General features: G+C 40.7%; 1 protein-coding gene across 2 annotated transcripts in view; it reads right to left on the bottom strand.

The window, feature by feature from the left end:
• RAD9B (RAD9 checkpoint clamp component B) overlaps positions 1 to 14,662 on the bottom strand; it is a 34,048-nt gene extending 19,386 nt beyond the window's left edge. Inside the window, exons 1-5 of one of the 2 annotated variants that reach the window (XM_047759394.1) lie at positions 14,512 to 14,662; positions 11,985 to 12,055; positions 10,333 to 10,482; positions 10,023 to 10,137; positions 2,139 to 2,238 (exon numbers count right to left, since the gene is read on the bottom strand). In XM_047759394.1, the coding sequence (XP_047615350.1) occupies positions 2,139 to 2,238; positions 10,023 to 10,137; positions 10,333 to 10,482; positions 11,985 to 12,055; positions 14,512 to 14,548 (473 nt within the window). In that variant the 5' untranslated portion in view covers positions 14,549 to 14,662. The remainder of the gene's footprint in view (positions 1 to 2,138; positions 2,239 to 10,022; positions 10,138 to 10,332; positions 10,483 to 11,984; positions 12,056 to 14,511) is intronic. The other variant, XM_047759395.1, reaches the window with a different exon arrangement.
• Positions 14,663 to 14,673: the final 11 nt, after the last annotated feature.

The raw sequence follows: 14,673 nt of genomic DNA, 5'->3' as shown, positions 1-14,673 counted from the left end.
TCCTTTACCTGGAAGGATTCTCCTACACTTTTGGTGGAAATGTAAATTGGTACAAACTTTTCAGATAGCAATTTGGTAGTCAGTATACATGCAAATTTAAATTTTTTTTTTTTTGGTCTTTTTAGCTATTTCTTGGGCTGCTCCTGTGGCATATGGAGGTTCCCAGGCTAGGGGTCGAATCGGAGCTGTAGCCACCGGCCTACGCCAGAGCCACAGCAACGCAGGATCCAAGCCGCGTCTGCAACCTACACCACAGCTCACAGCAACGCCAGATCCTTAACCCACTGAGCAAGGGCAGGGACCGAACCCGCAACCTCATGGTTCCTAGTCGGATTCGTTAACCACTGCGCCACGACGGGAACTCCGCAAATTTAAAATTTGTATAAGCCTTTGACCCAGCAATTTCATTTTTAGAACTCCATGTTAGGCAGCCTATAAAATGGCCCCTAATGATCCCCACTGCCTGGTATTCATACCCTTATATAATCCCCAGCCCCTAGAGTATGGTCTGCACTTACAGATTCTCATTTAATAAAGAAAAAGTGATGAAATGTCAATTCTGAGATTAGGTTTAAAAAAGACTATGGCTTCCATAATAGGATACTGCCCCTTCTCTCTCTCTCTCTCTCTCTCTCTCTCTCTCTCTCTCTCTCTCTCTCTCTCTCTCTCTCCCTCCCCCGCCCCGCCCCTCTCTCTCGCTACCCCCAACCCCTGGCCCAGATTACCAGTTGCTATGTTGTGAGGACAAATGAGGTAGCCTACAGAGAGGCCTACATGGTAAGGAAATGAGGGCTACAAGCAGCCATGGGAGAGAGCTTGGAAGCTGACCTTCTGAGGCCTTCCAACAGCCAGATCAGTGAGCCTGAGAGTGAATTTCCCCAAGTTCAGTCTTCAGATGAGACCACAGCCCTGGATGATGGCTTAACTTCAACCTCATGAGAAACCTTGGGCTAAAAGCACCCAGCTAAGCCACACTTATTATTTTGAAGTAATAAATGTCTGGTTATTTCTAAAGCTTTAAGCTATGGGACAATTTACTCTGCAGAAACAGGAACTAATACACTATCCTATGCACTACTAACAGCATTGTTTGTGAGGGCAAAAAGATGGAAACTACCAACTTTTCTACTAATAGTGTGATGGGTAACTAAATTACATTTCAGTCACACAATGAAAAATTATACAATCATTAAAAAGAATAAGATGGACACAGAAACTAAAAAAGCAAATTGCCAAACAAGAATAGTTCTAGGACATTTTCTTTTTAAAAAGTATGTATGTGTCTAGTATGTGATATAAATTTGAGAGAGAGGGAGAAAGAAAAAAAAAGATATCCATAGCTACAGAGAGAGAGAAAGTTATAGAGAGACTGGCTATAAACAGAAAATGCAGAAGAATATACACCAACTTGTTGTGAGGTGTTACTCTGCCAAGTAGGATATACACAGCAAGTAGATGAGAAAGACTTTCATTTTTCATTTTTGCACTCTTCCACAAATTTTAGGTATATTGCAAGGAACACACATACTTTCTTGTAATTTAAAAAACAATAAGGATAAAAGATCTTTTGGCTCACAAAGTAATTACTGTTAAATGTTTAATGCTACAGCTTAACTGAAAAATCGAGTACCTTTCACTGACAAATATGTTTCACTCCTTCTCTAGGAAAAAAAAAAACAGAAATAGGGATAAAAATCACTTCACATAAAAAATGTTAAAATATCCTTGTGCTATGTGTGTTAAGACTCAGAGAGAAGGCAGTATATTAATTCAAAATATTATTAGCTCATATATTTTTCTCTTAATGACTTAATGTAAAAAGCCACTGATGGGGTATTTCTAGAACTTTCTTGACCACTAAAGTATAATTTCTACCATTAGTCATTATTTACTATTATCTTTCTTAAGGCTTCCTCTTGATCCTGTAAGGTGATTTCTCTAAGTCCATTGTTAGGTTAAATATATATATTCATATGTCTTATATATATATTCATGTATCTTATATATATATATATTTAATGTTAGAAATACACACACACATACATATGACTGAGTTTAAAGTTCTAGAGCATTAATTCTTTACTCTGTGACCAGACTATATTCAGAAGAATAAAAATAAGCAAAAGAGAGCTCATTACCTTGGTTGAATCACTAGCATATTAGTACACATGTTCTTTTCAAAAATAACTTGCAAAGGCTGACTTTCTTGAAAACACACATTATGAATTCTTTTAATACCTTAAAAATAATAAGGAAATACGTTAATAATTTCAAGTGCAAAATTAACAGATTTTTAAAAGGCTTTAAATTTCACAGCCATATAAAAATAGTAAAATTAAAGTAATATTCAATAGTTGGCAGGTACACATAGCTTACCAGAAGCACTATTCCTTAATGAATGTGTTTATCGCTCCCTAGTGGACACCATGTAACATGTCACACCCTCTGACCAATCAGGTAGCAGAACTCCCACTTCTTTTCAGGGAATTTCTTATATTGTGTGTAAAACAGTAAACACCCACTGCAGATCATATATGTATGATTCTCCTTCAGTATTTTTCATCCAAGACTGATATTTCTGGATGGAACCTCTGAAAGTAAAACCTGATCATTGGGTTCTTTTCCTCTGAGAGGAGGAAGAGAGGAGTGTGTAGCAACAACAGCTATGGCCCAATGCCCTGCAGTAGAAACTGCAGGATACATTGCACATGCAGTACTTCTGATCCTCACAATATCCCTGTGGAGTAGGTACTTAATATCAAAAGATGAAGCTATAGTTCTAGAGCTCTGTTAAGTGCTGTGCTATGCTACTTTAACAAGTATGGCTAGAATTTGAATCTAAGTTTGTTTTTTCTATCTTTTTTTTAGCCATATTGGTGGCATGTTGAACCTGTGCCACAGCAGTGACCTGAGCTGCTGCAATGACAACGCTAAATCCTTAACCTGCTGCGCGCTACAAAGGAAATCCTCTCTCTCTCTCTTTTTTAAATTTTATGAATCTAAGTTGTATTTTGTTTTGTTTTGCTTTTTAGGGCCACACCTCTGGCATATGGAAGTTCCCAGGCTAGAGGTAGAATTGGAACTGCAGCTGCTGGCCTATGCCACAGCCACAGCAACTTGGGTCTGAGCCACATCTGTGACCTACACCACAGCTCAAGGCAACGCTGGATCCTTAACCCACTGATCGAGGCCAGGGATCAAACCCACAATCTCATGGATACTAGTTGGGTTCATAATCCCGAGCCACAACGGGAACTCCTCTGAATCTAAGTTTGAACATAAAGCCCATGAAATAAAATTCATGTAGGCTATAACTTTCTACAGCATAATAATGTTACCATGAGAAGCAAAAGGATTCACTATAAATATTTCTCAACTTATTTTTAACTGAATTAATAACAACAGCAACATTTATTATGTTCATAAATATTTACTGAGCACTTGCTGTGTACAAGGCTGATCAGCTGGCTTTTGCTGGATAACAAACCACATCAAAAATTTAGTGGTTCAAAATAACAAACATTTGTTATTTCTCACGATTGAGTGGCTCCTCTGGTGAAGGCTGGCTTAACTGTGGCTGGATCATTTTGAATGGCCTCACTTTCACATCTGGGGCCTCAAAGTTGGGACAACTGGAACAGCAGGATGGCTGGGGCCTCTCACCACCTGGTCTGCAATCTTCCAGGAATCTACACTTTGCTGTGCTTATTTTCATGCCGATGGAAACATTCTTAGTTTAAGAGTAGAAGCTGACATACTTTTCTTTTTTTTCCTGCTTTTTAGGGACATACTTGGGGCATATGGAAGTTCCTGGGATAGGGGTCAAACTGGAGCTACAGCTGCCAGCCTATGCCACAGCCATAGCAACACTGGATCCAAGCCACATCTGTACTTATGCTGCAGCCTGCAGCAACGCTGGATCCTTAACCTACTGAAAGAGGCCAGGGATCGAACCCTCATCCTCATGGATACTAGTCGGGTTCTTAACCTGCTGAGCTACAACAGGAACTACTGACAGGTCTCTTGAGGCCTAGGCTTGGAACCCACACAATATCACTTCTAGTGCATTCTATTGATATCAAAGCAAGTCCAAGTCCAGCTGAGATTCAGAGTTGGGGAAATACTTCAGCTTTCAAAGGGAGGGCCTGCAAATAATTTATAAGTATTTTTCTGTAACCTACCATACAGGGACTACTTTTGGAGCTGTGGACTAGCAAAGAACAAATCAGACAAAAATCTCCAACCTCACAGAGCTTACATTCTAGTGAGGGGAGACAAACAATAAGAAAATAGGAAGTAGGGGGGCCCCCTGTGGCGCAATAGGTTAAGGATCTGGTGTTGTCACTGCAGCACCAGGTTGCTGCTGTGACAGAGATTTGATCCCAGTCCTGGGAACTTCCACATGCTGCAGGTGTGGCCAAACAACAACAAAAACAAAAAACAGATTAAGTAAAGAGAATGCTTACTGTAGGCCAAACATTCTCTGATATAAGCTGTACAAATGTTTTCTTAGATCAGTTACTCAAATTGTTATGTTATTCAAATGTTTCTCAATGCCTTTAAATTCACTGTTTTGAGAGTTTAAAGTCATTAGCACATCTGCAGAATGCCTTTTTACAAAACCTCAAAACCTTGAATAGGAATCCTGTCCTTTTTTTTTTTTTTTTGTCTTTTCTAGGGCCGCACCCGTGGCATATGGAGGTTCCCAGGCTAGGAGTCTAATTGGAGCTGTAGCCACCGGCCTACACCACAGCTCACCTCAACGCCAGATCCTTAGCCCACTGAGCGAAGCCAGGGATCGAATCCGAAACCTCATGGGTCCTAGTTGGATTCGTTAACCACTGAGCCACGACGGGAACTCCAGCAATCCTGTCCTCTTGACATATGTCATTAATATAATGTATAAATCAGACTTCTGTTCACTCAATAAATAGCCAGGGCATCCATCTGATGGAAGTCCCTCTCTGTTGGGAACCTGTCCTTGAGCAGGACAGAATGCATTAGCATGTGTGCTTTGGATCAGAGCATGTTCTTCAGGGACAACTCACTGATTCATTTTCAGCCACTGTGGGGCCAGTGCAAATGCAAATATAGAGAATTGATAGAATAATTGCTAGGCAGTAAATATTTCGATGAATCTTGGTTCTTGAGGATATAAAACATCTTTTTTTTTCTAATAGCAGATGCTAAATAATTTAAGAAATCACTGTTCAGAAACCATTTATGATTAGACTCTGAGAAGTTAATCCTTTTTTAGTAGGTCATGTTTTTTCAATTGTGTTCCATCAGTGAAGAGAGCCAAATTTACTTCATTGTCCTAAATTTCTTCCCGAGTTTCAAATGTATATTTGCAGCAGTTTAGTGGATATCTCTGCCCAGGTGTTTTTTTTTTTTTTTCATTTTTGGCTGCCCCACTGCATATGGTGTTCCTTGGGCCAGGGATCAGATCTGAGCCATGGTTGCAACCTAAGCCACAGCTGCAGCAATGACGGATCTTTAACCCACTGTGCTGGGTCAGGGATTGAACCTGTGTCCCATCACTCCCAAGAGGCCAATGATCCCATTGCGCCACAGCAGGAACTCTAACCCAGGTGATTTTTCTCAATTACATTTGAACAATGTTTCTCCACCAGATTATTAGTATAAAATTGCAAACATAATTTTCTGAGCTTCTAAAGTTTTGGAAAGTATAACTATTTATCCCAATGACTGTAGCAGCATGCACCCCCTACTTCCCCTTTCCTTCCGGAGCCATCCTTCCTGGTTGTGTAGTAGCCATGAGGTCTGGGTGGGGCTGATTTCACTTTCAGCATCACTTGTGGGCCCTTGTTGCTATAAATCAATTGATGTAATCTTATCTGCCCCCCCCCACCGCCCCACAATTGAATTTGGTCCAGATATGGCAAGAAGCCAGGGCAGTTAGAGAATGGAATTCCCCTAGCCCCCTAGGACTAGTTTAGGTTTGTCCAGTCAGAGCAAAGTCAAGCACTTTTGTTCAATGCATATATGAGGTAAGGCTCTCCCCTTGGATGTGAAAGAGCAAGCATGGCAGCCCAAGCTGCTGCTGCTGGAAGTCACCATATTATTAAAAGTTTATAAAAGAAGCTGGCCTTAGTATAAATCACATGGAGGACAGGAGAGCTGAGAGAATTTGAAACAGAAGGAAGAGAAGCAGCTGCTGCAGTCTGGATCAAACCACGCCTATGACCTCATTTTGAACTTTTCCTTTACATGAGCCAATATCTCTCCTTATTGTTTAAGGCAGTTTGAATTGGATTTTTTTTTTCTGTTACTTGTAACTTAGAGCATTCTAATACAACAACTTCCCTACAAAAGCTATTAAAAAATCAACCAATCACAAATGTATATTGGATATTACTGTAAACAAGCCACTTGAGACATACTTAAGTGGAAAAACTGGCTGTTTGAAATCTAACTGGAAATAAAGGATGAGGATAATTGTAATAACAGTAGTTACTATTTAGTTCACCTTTTGTGTCAGGCACCATGCTATGTGCTTTACACATGTGATCTCACTTTGTCCTCACAACAACCCGGGAATCTGAGGGTAGGTAGGATTATCCCCATTTTACAGATAAGAAAATGAAGGCTCAGAGTGGTTATGTACTGTCACAAAGCTAATAAGTATAGGAGAAGCCACGTCCTTATCTGCGTGATGCCAAAGCTCGCTGTGCTTTTTTAAAAAAATTTTTATTGAAATATAGTTGACTTACAATGTTGTTAGTTTCAAGTGTACAGTAAAGTGATTCAGTTATATATATTCTTTTCTATTTTATTTTTATTTATTTGTCTATTTAGTGCCACACATGTGGCATATGGAAGTTCCCAGGCTAGGGATTGAATCAGAGCTACAGTTACAGGCCTATGGCACAGTAACTCAGGATCCAAGCTGCATCTGTGACCCACACCACAGCTCACAGCAACACCGGATCCTTAACCCACTGAGCAAGGCCAGTGATCCAACCTGCATCCTCATGGGTACCAGTCAGGTTCGTTATTGATGAGCCACGATGGGGACTCCTTAATTTATTTATTCATTTTACTTTTTTTTTTTTTTTTTTTTTGCTTCAGCCATGGGATATGGAAGGTCCCTAGCGAGGAATCAAATCTGAACCACAGCTGCGACCTATGCTACAGCTGTGGCAACGTCAGATCCTTAACCTATTGTGCTGGACTAGAGATCAAACCCATGCCTCAGCAGTGACCTAAGCCACAGCAGAGACAACACTGGATCCTTAATCCACTGCGCCACTGTGGGAACTCCTTGTATATACATTCTTTTTTAGATTATTTTCGGAGTTCCCGTCGTGGCGCAGTGGTTAACGAATCCGACTAGGAACCATGCGGTTGCGGGTTCGGTCCCTGCCCTTGCTCAGTGGGTTAAAGATCTGGCGTTGCCGTGAGCTGTGGTGTAGGTTGCAGACGCAGCTCGGATCCCACGTTGCTGTGGCTCTGGCGTAGGCTGGCGGCTACAGCTCCGATTCGACCCCTAGCCTGGGAACCTCCATATGCCGCGGGAGCGGCCCAAAGAAATAGCAAAAAAAAAAAAAAGATTATTTTCCATTATAGATAATAACCTAGATATTAAGGATAGTTCCTTGAGCTATATAGTAGTTCCTTGTTGGTTACATATTTTATAGATAGTAGTGTGTATATTTCAATCCCAAACTCCTAATTTATTCCTCTATCCTCCCTCCCCTGCTGCTATGCTTTTTTTTTTTTTTTAAATGGCCTCACTTGAAGCATGCAGAAGTTTCTGGTACAGGGATCAAATCCATGTCAAAGCAGTAACCAGACCCACAGCAGTGACAATGCTGGATGCCTGAGCCACCAGAGAACTCTGGCTTGCTGTGCTTTTAATTGTGCTCTTTACATGATTCTGCTACTACATGTGAAGTTCGAAGAAGGAAAAAAATAATGTTACAATAATTGATATTTTACAGGGGGAAATTAAGGAACATAATGTAAATATGAGTTTAAATTAAAATATTAAATGTAAAACAAAATTAAGAAATATAAGATAAATAGTAACACTAATATAACCTTCCAGAAGACCATTCTACTACAAAAAATCTGGACCAATATCACAAGTACAAGAATCTTAAAAACATACAATCCTACCTGGTAACTTCAAATAAAATAGTAGCAATCATTAATAATATAACTAGTACTAACTCTTACAGAGAATAAGCCAGGAATTCTTTTAATCACTTTAGAACTTAACTTCTTATAACTCATTGAATCTTCACAAAAACCCCAGGAATTCCCTGGTGGCCTAGTAGTTAAGGATCCAGTGCTGTCACTGCAGCGGCCTGGGATGCTGCTGTGGCACAGGTTTGACCTCTGGTCTGGCAACTTCCACATGTCGCTGGTTCAGCCAAAAAAAAGGAAAACAAACAAACAAAAAAACCTATGATCCTAGTACTATCATTGTCCCGATTTTACATATTGGGAAAGTGAGGCACAAAGACATAAAATAATTTTCCCAATGTCTCAGCAAGGAAGGGGCAGAGCAGGATTCTATCCCAGACCTTGTGATCTCCAGAGATCACGGTCTTAACCACCATGCTATACATACTTAACCATGTAAAATATTATATGACTGCAACATTTGAATATCTACCATGCAAGGCTGGGAGGCAGGAAGTCACTTTTACAACTTGGTGTAGCAGAGAGAATGAGTGAAGGTTTTGGCTTCTACTACTGTGGGGTTGGACTCAAATCCAGGCTCTGTGACCTGCTAGTTCTGTGTCCTTGGGCCATTTACCATGCCTCTTTCAGCCCTAAAGAAAATACTATTTGCCTTCTTGAGCACTTTCAATCCATGTAGGCATTATTCTTTTCTGTTTTTACCAAGGAACACTGTTACCAAGGCACTTGTACAGAATGTCAACAAGTAGCCAGTTAGTTTCAGAACAATTTTTTGAATTCAGATGGACATTTTAAAAAATCAGTCTGGGGGAGTTCCCGTTGTGGTGCAGCAGTTAACAAATCCGACTAGGAACCATGAGGTTGCGGGTTCGGTCCCTGGCCTCGCTCAGTGGGTTAACGATCCGGCGTTGCCGTGAGCTGTGGTGTAGGTCGCAGACTCGGCTTGGATCCCGCGTTGCTGTGGCTGTGGCATAGGCCGGCGGCTACAGCTCTGATTCGACCCCTAGCCTGGGAACCTCCATATGCCGTGGGAGCGGCCCAAAGAAATGGCAAAAAGACAAAAAAAAAAAATCAGTCTGGGAGTTCCCATCGTGGCACAGTGGAAAAGAATCCAACTAGAACCATGAGGTTGGGGGTTTGATCCCTGGCCTCACTCAGTGGGTTAAGGATCCAGTACTGCTGTGAGCTGTGATGTAGGTCGCAGAAACGGCTTGGATCCTGAGTTGCTGTGGCCATAACATAGGCCAGCAGCTCTAGCTCCAATTAGACCCTTAGCCTGAGAACCTCCATATGCCGCAGGTGTGGCCCTAAAAAGCAAAATAATAATAATAAATAAATAAATATATCAGTCTATATTCAGGCAAAGTTTGTATCACTAACAGGCCAAAAAAGGAAATAATTAATATCAACCACTCACACTACTTCTACAGAGACAAGTAAGATAATACAACTGCCTCACCACAAAACTACACAAATGCTTTTTTTCCTCTCTTTTTGTTTTTTAGGGCCACCCCTGAGGCATATGGAGGTTCCCAGGCTAGGGATCTATCGGAGCTGTAGCCACCTGCCTACGCCACAGCCACTGCAATATCAGATCTGAGCCGCATCTGTAACCTACACCACAGCTCATGGCAACACCAGATCCTGAACCCACTGAGAAAGGACATGGATTGAACCCTCAACCTGATGGTTCCTAGTCAGATTCGTTTCCACTGAGCCACAATGGGAACTCCTACAAATTCTAACCAATAATACGATGGGAAGTCTTGATGTGCAGTTTGAGTATTCTAAACATAAAAAGTATTAACAAAAAACGCATAATACTCTAAATTAGTCCTAATTATACTTACCATGTCTGCAGAAGAACTGAATAACTACTTTGCACTTATCAGATCTGGTGAATATTTTGCACTTCTCTACATTTCTTTCAAGGGAATTCAGACATCTAAAGATGGGCAGAATTGACTGTAACACAAATATAGAAGAGCATATAATTAATATAATTGATTAGATTAACACTAAGAAGAATATGTATATTCACAAATGAACAGACTTGTCCTGCATGCCACTTAAACGAAGTATAGGTGTTACACAACAAATATTTCCTATATAAAAAATACTTCTACTGTATAAGAGAAAAGTAGGCCCACCTACATTTACCTTCATTCCTAATTTGCAATTTAAATTTGATATTTTGTCACTATCATTCATTTTCACTGAAGCTGACCACTGATAATGTTGAAAAAACACAGGAGAGAAGAGGACACATCCATATGCTGACCGACAAGAATTCACAGATCTTAAAGCAAGCTGCAAAAATAAAATAGTAGCTACTTAGCAAAAAATCTTCTTCAAATAGTTAATTCAAAAAAATCTATTATGTTTAACACTGCATTGAAATGTGTTCAAATAAAGCAATGGGATATTAATTGCATTATATGGACTGCATTATACATTTGAATTATATTTATATAATATGGACCGAATTAAACAGTGTATATTGAATTTGTTTATGTATACACATGTGTACATATCTATATCTAATACATATAGAGATTACATGTATTTTTGTTTCATTGTGTTGTTTCTGGTAACAAGAAGGTAACTGTAAAAATGTAAATGCCTACAGGGGCCTTAACTTCAGAGCACAAAGTGGCAAAAGGAAATATAAAAGGGAGAAAAAAAGGAATACTCTGGTGGCTCAGTGTGTTAAAGATCCAGCAGTCACTGCTGTGGCTCAGGTTGCTGCTTTGGTGCAGGTTCCATTCCTGGCCCCAGAGCTTCCACATGCCAAGGGTGTGGCCAAAAAAAGGCGGGAGGAGTAAAAAGGTTGCAGGAAAATGGCAGTATCTTGCCTTGTCTAAGGGGAGAAACCGTTAGCCAACTATTTTCACTTGGAAATGCAGGCTGAAAACTGTCAGAACTTCTGAGTTTTCATGAGAAGCAAGAAATTCAGATTTTTATGTGGACTCTCCCAATAAGTAAAAGTTAGAAATTTATTTCAATTAAAAACAAAACAAGGAGTTCCCGTCATGGCGCAGTGGTTAACGAATCCGACTAGGAACCATGAGCAAGGGTTCGGTCCCTGCCCTTGCTCAGTGGGTTAACAATCCGGCATTGCAGTGAGCTGTGGTGTAGGTTGCAGACGCGGCTCGGATCCCGTGTTGTTGTGGCTGTGGCGTAGGCCAGTGGCTACAGCTCCGATTGGACTCCTAGCCTGGGAATCTCCATATGCTGCAGGAGCGGCCCAAGAAATAGCAAAAAGACAAAAAAAGAAAAAAGAAAAAAGAAAAAACAAGGAGTTCCCATCATGGCTCAACGGAAACGAATCTGACTAGGAACCTTGGGGTTGCAGGTTCAATCCCTGGCCTCACTCAGTGAGGATCTCAGTGGGGATCTGGCTCCCATTAGACCCCCCCTAGCCTGGGAACCTCCATGTGTCACGGGTGTGGCCCTAAAAAGACAAAAAACAAAAAACAACAACAAAAAAAACGCGACATGGTGCAAGCCCCACAAAACACTTCTGTAAGCCATATCTAGCCTCTTGACCATGAGTTTGTAACTTCTGGTTTAAATCCATTGTGTCTATCTGTATAATTTTTAAGTTTACCATGTTCTTTTTTAAAAAAATTTTTATTATAGTTGATTTACAAGTTTACCATGTTCCAAATATATTCAGATATGTAAAATAAAGGTGAACAGTGAAAGGTATGACAATTTCTGGATATCCTTGTTAATATTCAATCTGGACTGGGGTCTTTAAACATCTTCTTTTGCCCTTAATAGATGTCTATTAGCTCTTTCTTACTTACACCTTTTTCAGAGGGGTCTAGCCACAGCTCATCACTAATTCGTGAGAGGGCTTGGATTGCTTTCCCAAACACTGTGGAGAAAAAGAAAGGTGCTATTTATATTCTTCCTCTCGAACAATAAAAACAAGTCATAGACCTACTTCAGCATTCACAGGACTCAAGATAAATTCATAAATAACAGTGTTTTATAGACTAATGCTACAAACTGCTTTAAGAAATGTAGAGTTCCCTGGTGCCACAGTAGGTTTAGGATCCAGTGTTGTCGCTGCTATGGCGATGGTTCAGTCTGGTGCCCAGGAACTTCCACATGCCGCAGGTGCAGGGAAAAAAAGAAAAGAAAAGAAAAGAAAAGGAATACCTTAGAATATCCTTGGCAAAATGCCAGACAGAAAATGCTCAATAAACTTGGAGAATTATGTGTGAAATTATAAAATACAACAAAACCTTTCATATCTGTATGCTTGCAGTGTTGCATGGAACTACTACGGGAACTACTTTGGAGAGCCAATCTCCATACTAACTTTTTTTTTTTTTTGTCTTTTTGCCATTTCTTGGGCCATTCCCGCAGCATATGGAGGTTCCCAGGCTAGGGGTTGAATCGGAGCTGGAGCTGCCAGCCTACGCCAGAGCCATAGCAACGCTGGATCTGAGCCACATCTGCGACCTACACCACAGCTCACGGCAATGCCAGATCCTTAACCCACTGAGCAAGGGCAGGGATCGAACCCGCAACCTCATGGTTCCTAGTCGGATTTGTTAACCCCTGCGCCATGACGGGAACTCCCATACTAATGTAGTTTTAAACTTGATTTAAATAAACTTATACTCCCCAAAAGTGTGAAAATATAGCACAAAGAAGATGGTTTGGAGGGTTTTACTAACTTCACGGGTATTTGGCCAAGTCAAAACAGGCCATGAGAGATAAATTAGAGGCATTTAAGACATATTTCTGATGTCTGAGCATGGAAAATTCCGGATCTTCCCACCAAACACAGTTAAAGAGGTCCTGTCAGAAAGAGAACCTAGGGTGGGATGAAATATTGGTCTAATCAGGTATAACACTGTTAGTATTCTTATAAATTATGAATAAATTAAAAAATGTGGCAAACAGATATAGGATACATTGCTGCAATAAAAACAGATGGCCATATCGATCCATGAAAAAGTAGAAAAAAGGACAAATACTTCCAGAACATAAAATCAGATTATAATGCTTAAGAATCAGAAAGGTCTTAGTCAAGGATACAGGCCTCAAACTGAGAAAAACAGGATGACCATTAAAAAAAAAAAAAAAAGGGCGTTTGTCCCTTTTCATCACTTTACATTCACCATTTATTCCTGCAGCTGCCTAATGAAGACCTTTTTTTCACTCAGTGAATATTTACTGAGCACCCAGTATGCTCCAAGTATGCAACCATGGCAATGGCCATATAGCAATAAACAAGACAGGTAGTTTCTGCCTTCATAGTTCTTATAGTCCAGGAGGAAAAACAAAACTAAACACCATACAAATAATTATTGAGAACTGAGGTACACACTGCAATAGGGAACTTTCTAGAACTCTAAGAACATGCAACAGTGGAAGGCTTGTGCTTCCCTCTCCCATTAATTAATATGGTTCCATAGATGTCCTCAACACAGGTGAAGTCAGCCACAGTACAAGATGCCTTTCAATGATCATTTTCAGGTTACTATCTGTAGGAGACCATTACTTTCCTAGAGACCTTCTAGAGTAACTTGTTTAAAGTACCATCTATAATAAACAATAGTTCCTGTACATTCCCATTTATTACTGAGTTTTTTACTCAGTACTCATTTCATTACTACAGCAAACCTATAAAGAAGATGCTGTTATTTATTCTTATCTTACAGATGAGGAAACTGTGCACTTAGATGATTCAGTGGCTTGTTCCAGGTCATACATTAAAAAAATCATAGGAGTTCCCATCCTGGCTCAGCGAAAACAAATCTGACTAGTATCCATGAGGACCTAGGTTCAATCCCTGGCCTCGCTCAGTGGGTTAAGGATCCAGGGTTGCTATGGCTGTGGTGTAGGACGGCAGCTACAGCTCCCATTTGACACCTATCCTGGGAGCTTCCATATGTTGCACGTGTGGCCCTAAAAAGACCAAAAAAAAAAGTAGAATCTGGAGTAGAAATCAGGTTTATGCTTTCATCGTGGCACTAAAATATTTTAACTGCCCAAGCATTATTTTTCCCAACTTCCCACAAAGTCCTTATCATCTCGAGTTTGAGGCTTGCCATTCCAATATCTGTCCTGATGACCACAACTTCACTTCAAGGATACCTATGGCTATAAATATTATGCATAAATAAAAGCGGATGGGCCTACACTCTTCCCTCAGAAGCTAACGGGACCCTGGGAGGATGCGTGCTGGCTGTGGCCAGGCCTCGTGTCCTCAGCCCTTAGGCATAAAGTCCAAGGATAAGAAATGAGACGATGGTATAAACATCCCCATGACCACAGGCTCTTTTCTACACAGGAAGGCAAGAAAGGCCTTCCCACCTTTCACCTGACTGCCGCTCAGCCCACACTTCAGCATGTCTGCACGCTCTGAAGAGTCAGGACGCACTCAGCGCCTCAGCCCGAGGGCCCCAGGTGCCCGTATGTTGACCGCGCGCTTTCCGAAACTTCGCGATCTCGCCCTCGCTCCACTATTTACCTAAG

The sequence above is a fragment of the Phacochoerus africanus genome, chromosome 15 (genome assembly GCF_016906955.1).
Source record: "Phacochoerus africanus isolate WHEZ1 chromosome 15, ROS_Pafr_v1, whole genome shotgun sequence".
Classification (NCBI taxonomy): domain Eukaryota; kingdom Metazoa; phylum Chordata; class Mammalia; order Artiodactyla; family Suidae; genus Phacochoerus; species Phacochoerus africanus.
This window is presented reverse-complemented; position numbering and strand designations above follow the sequence as displayed.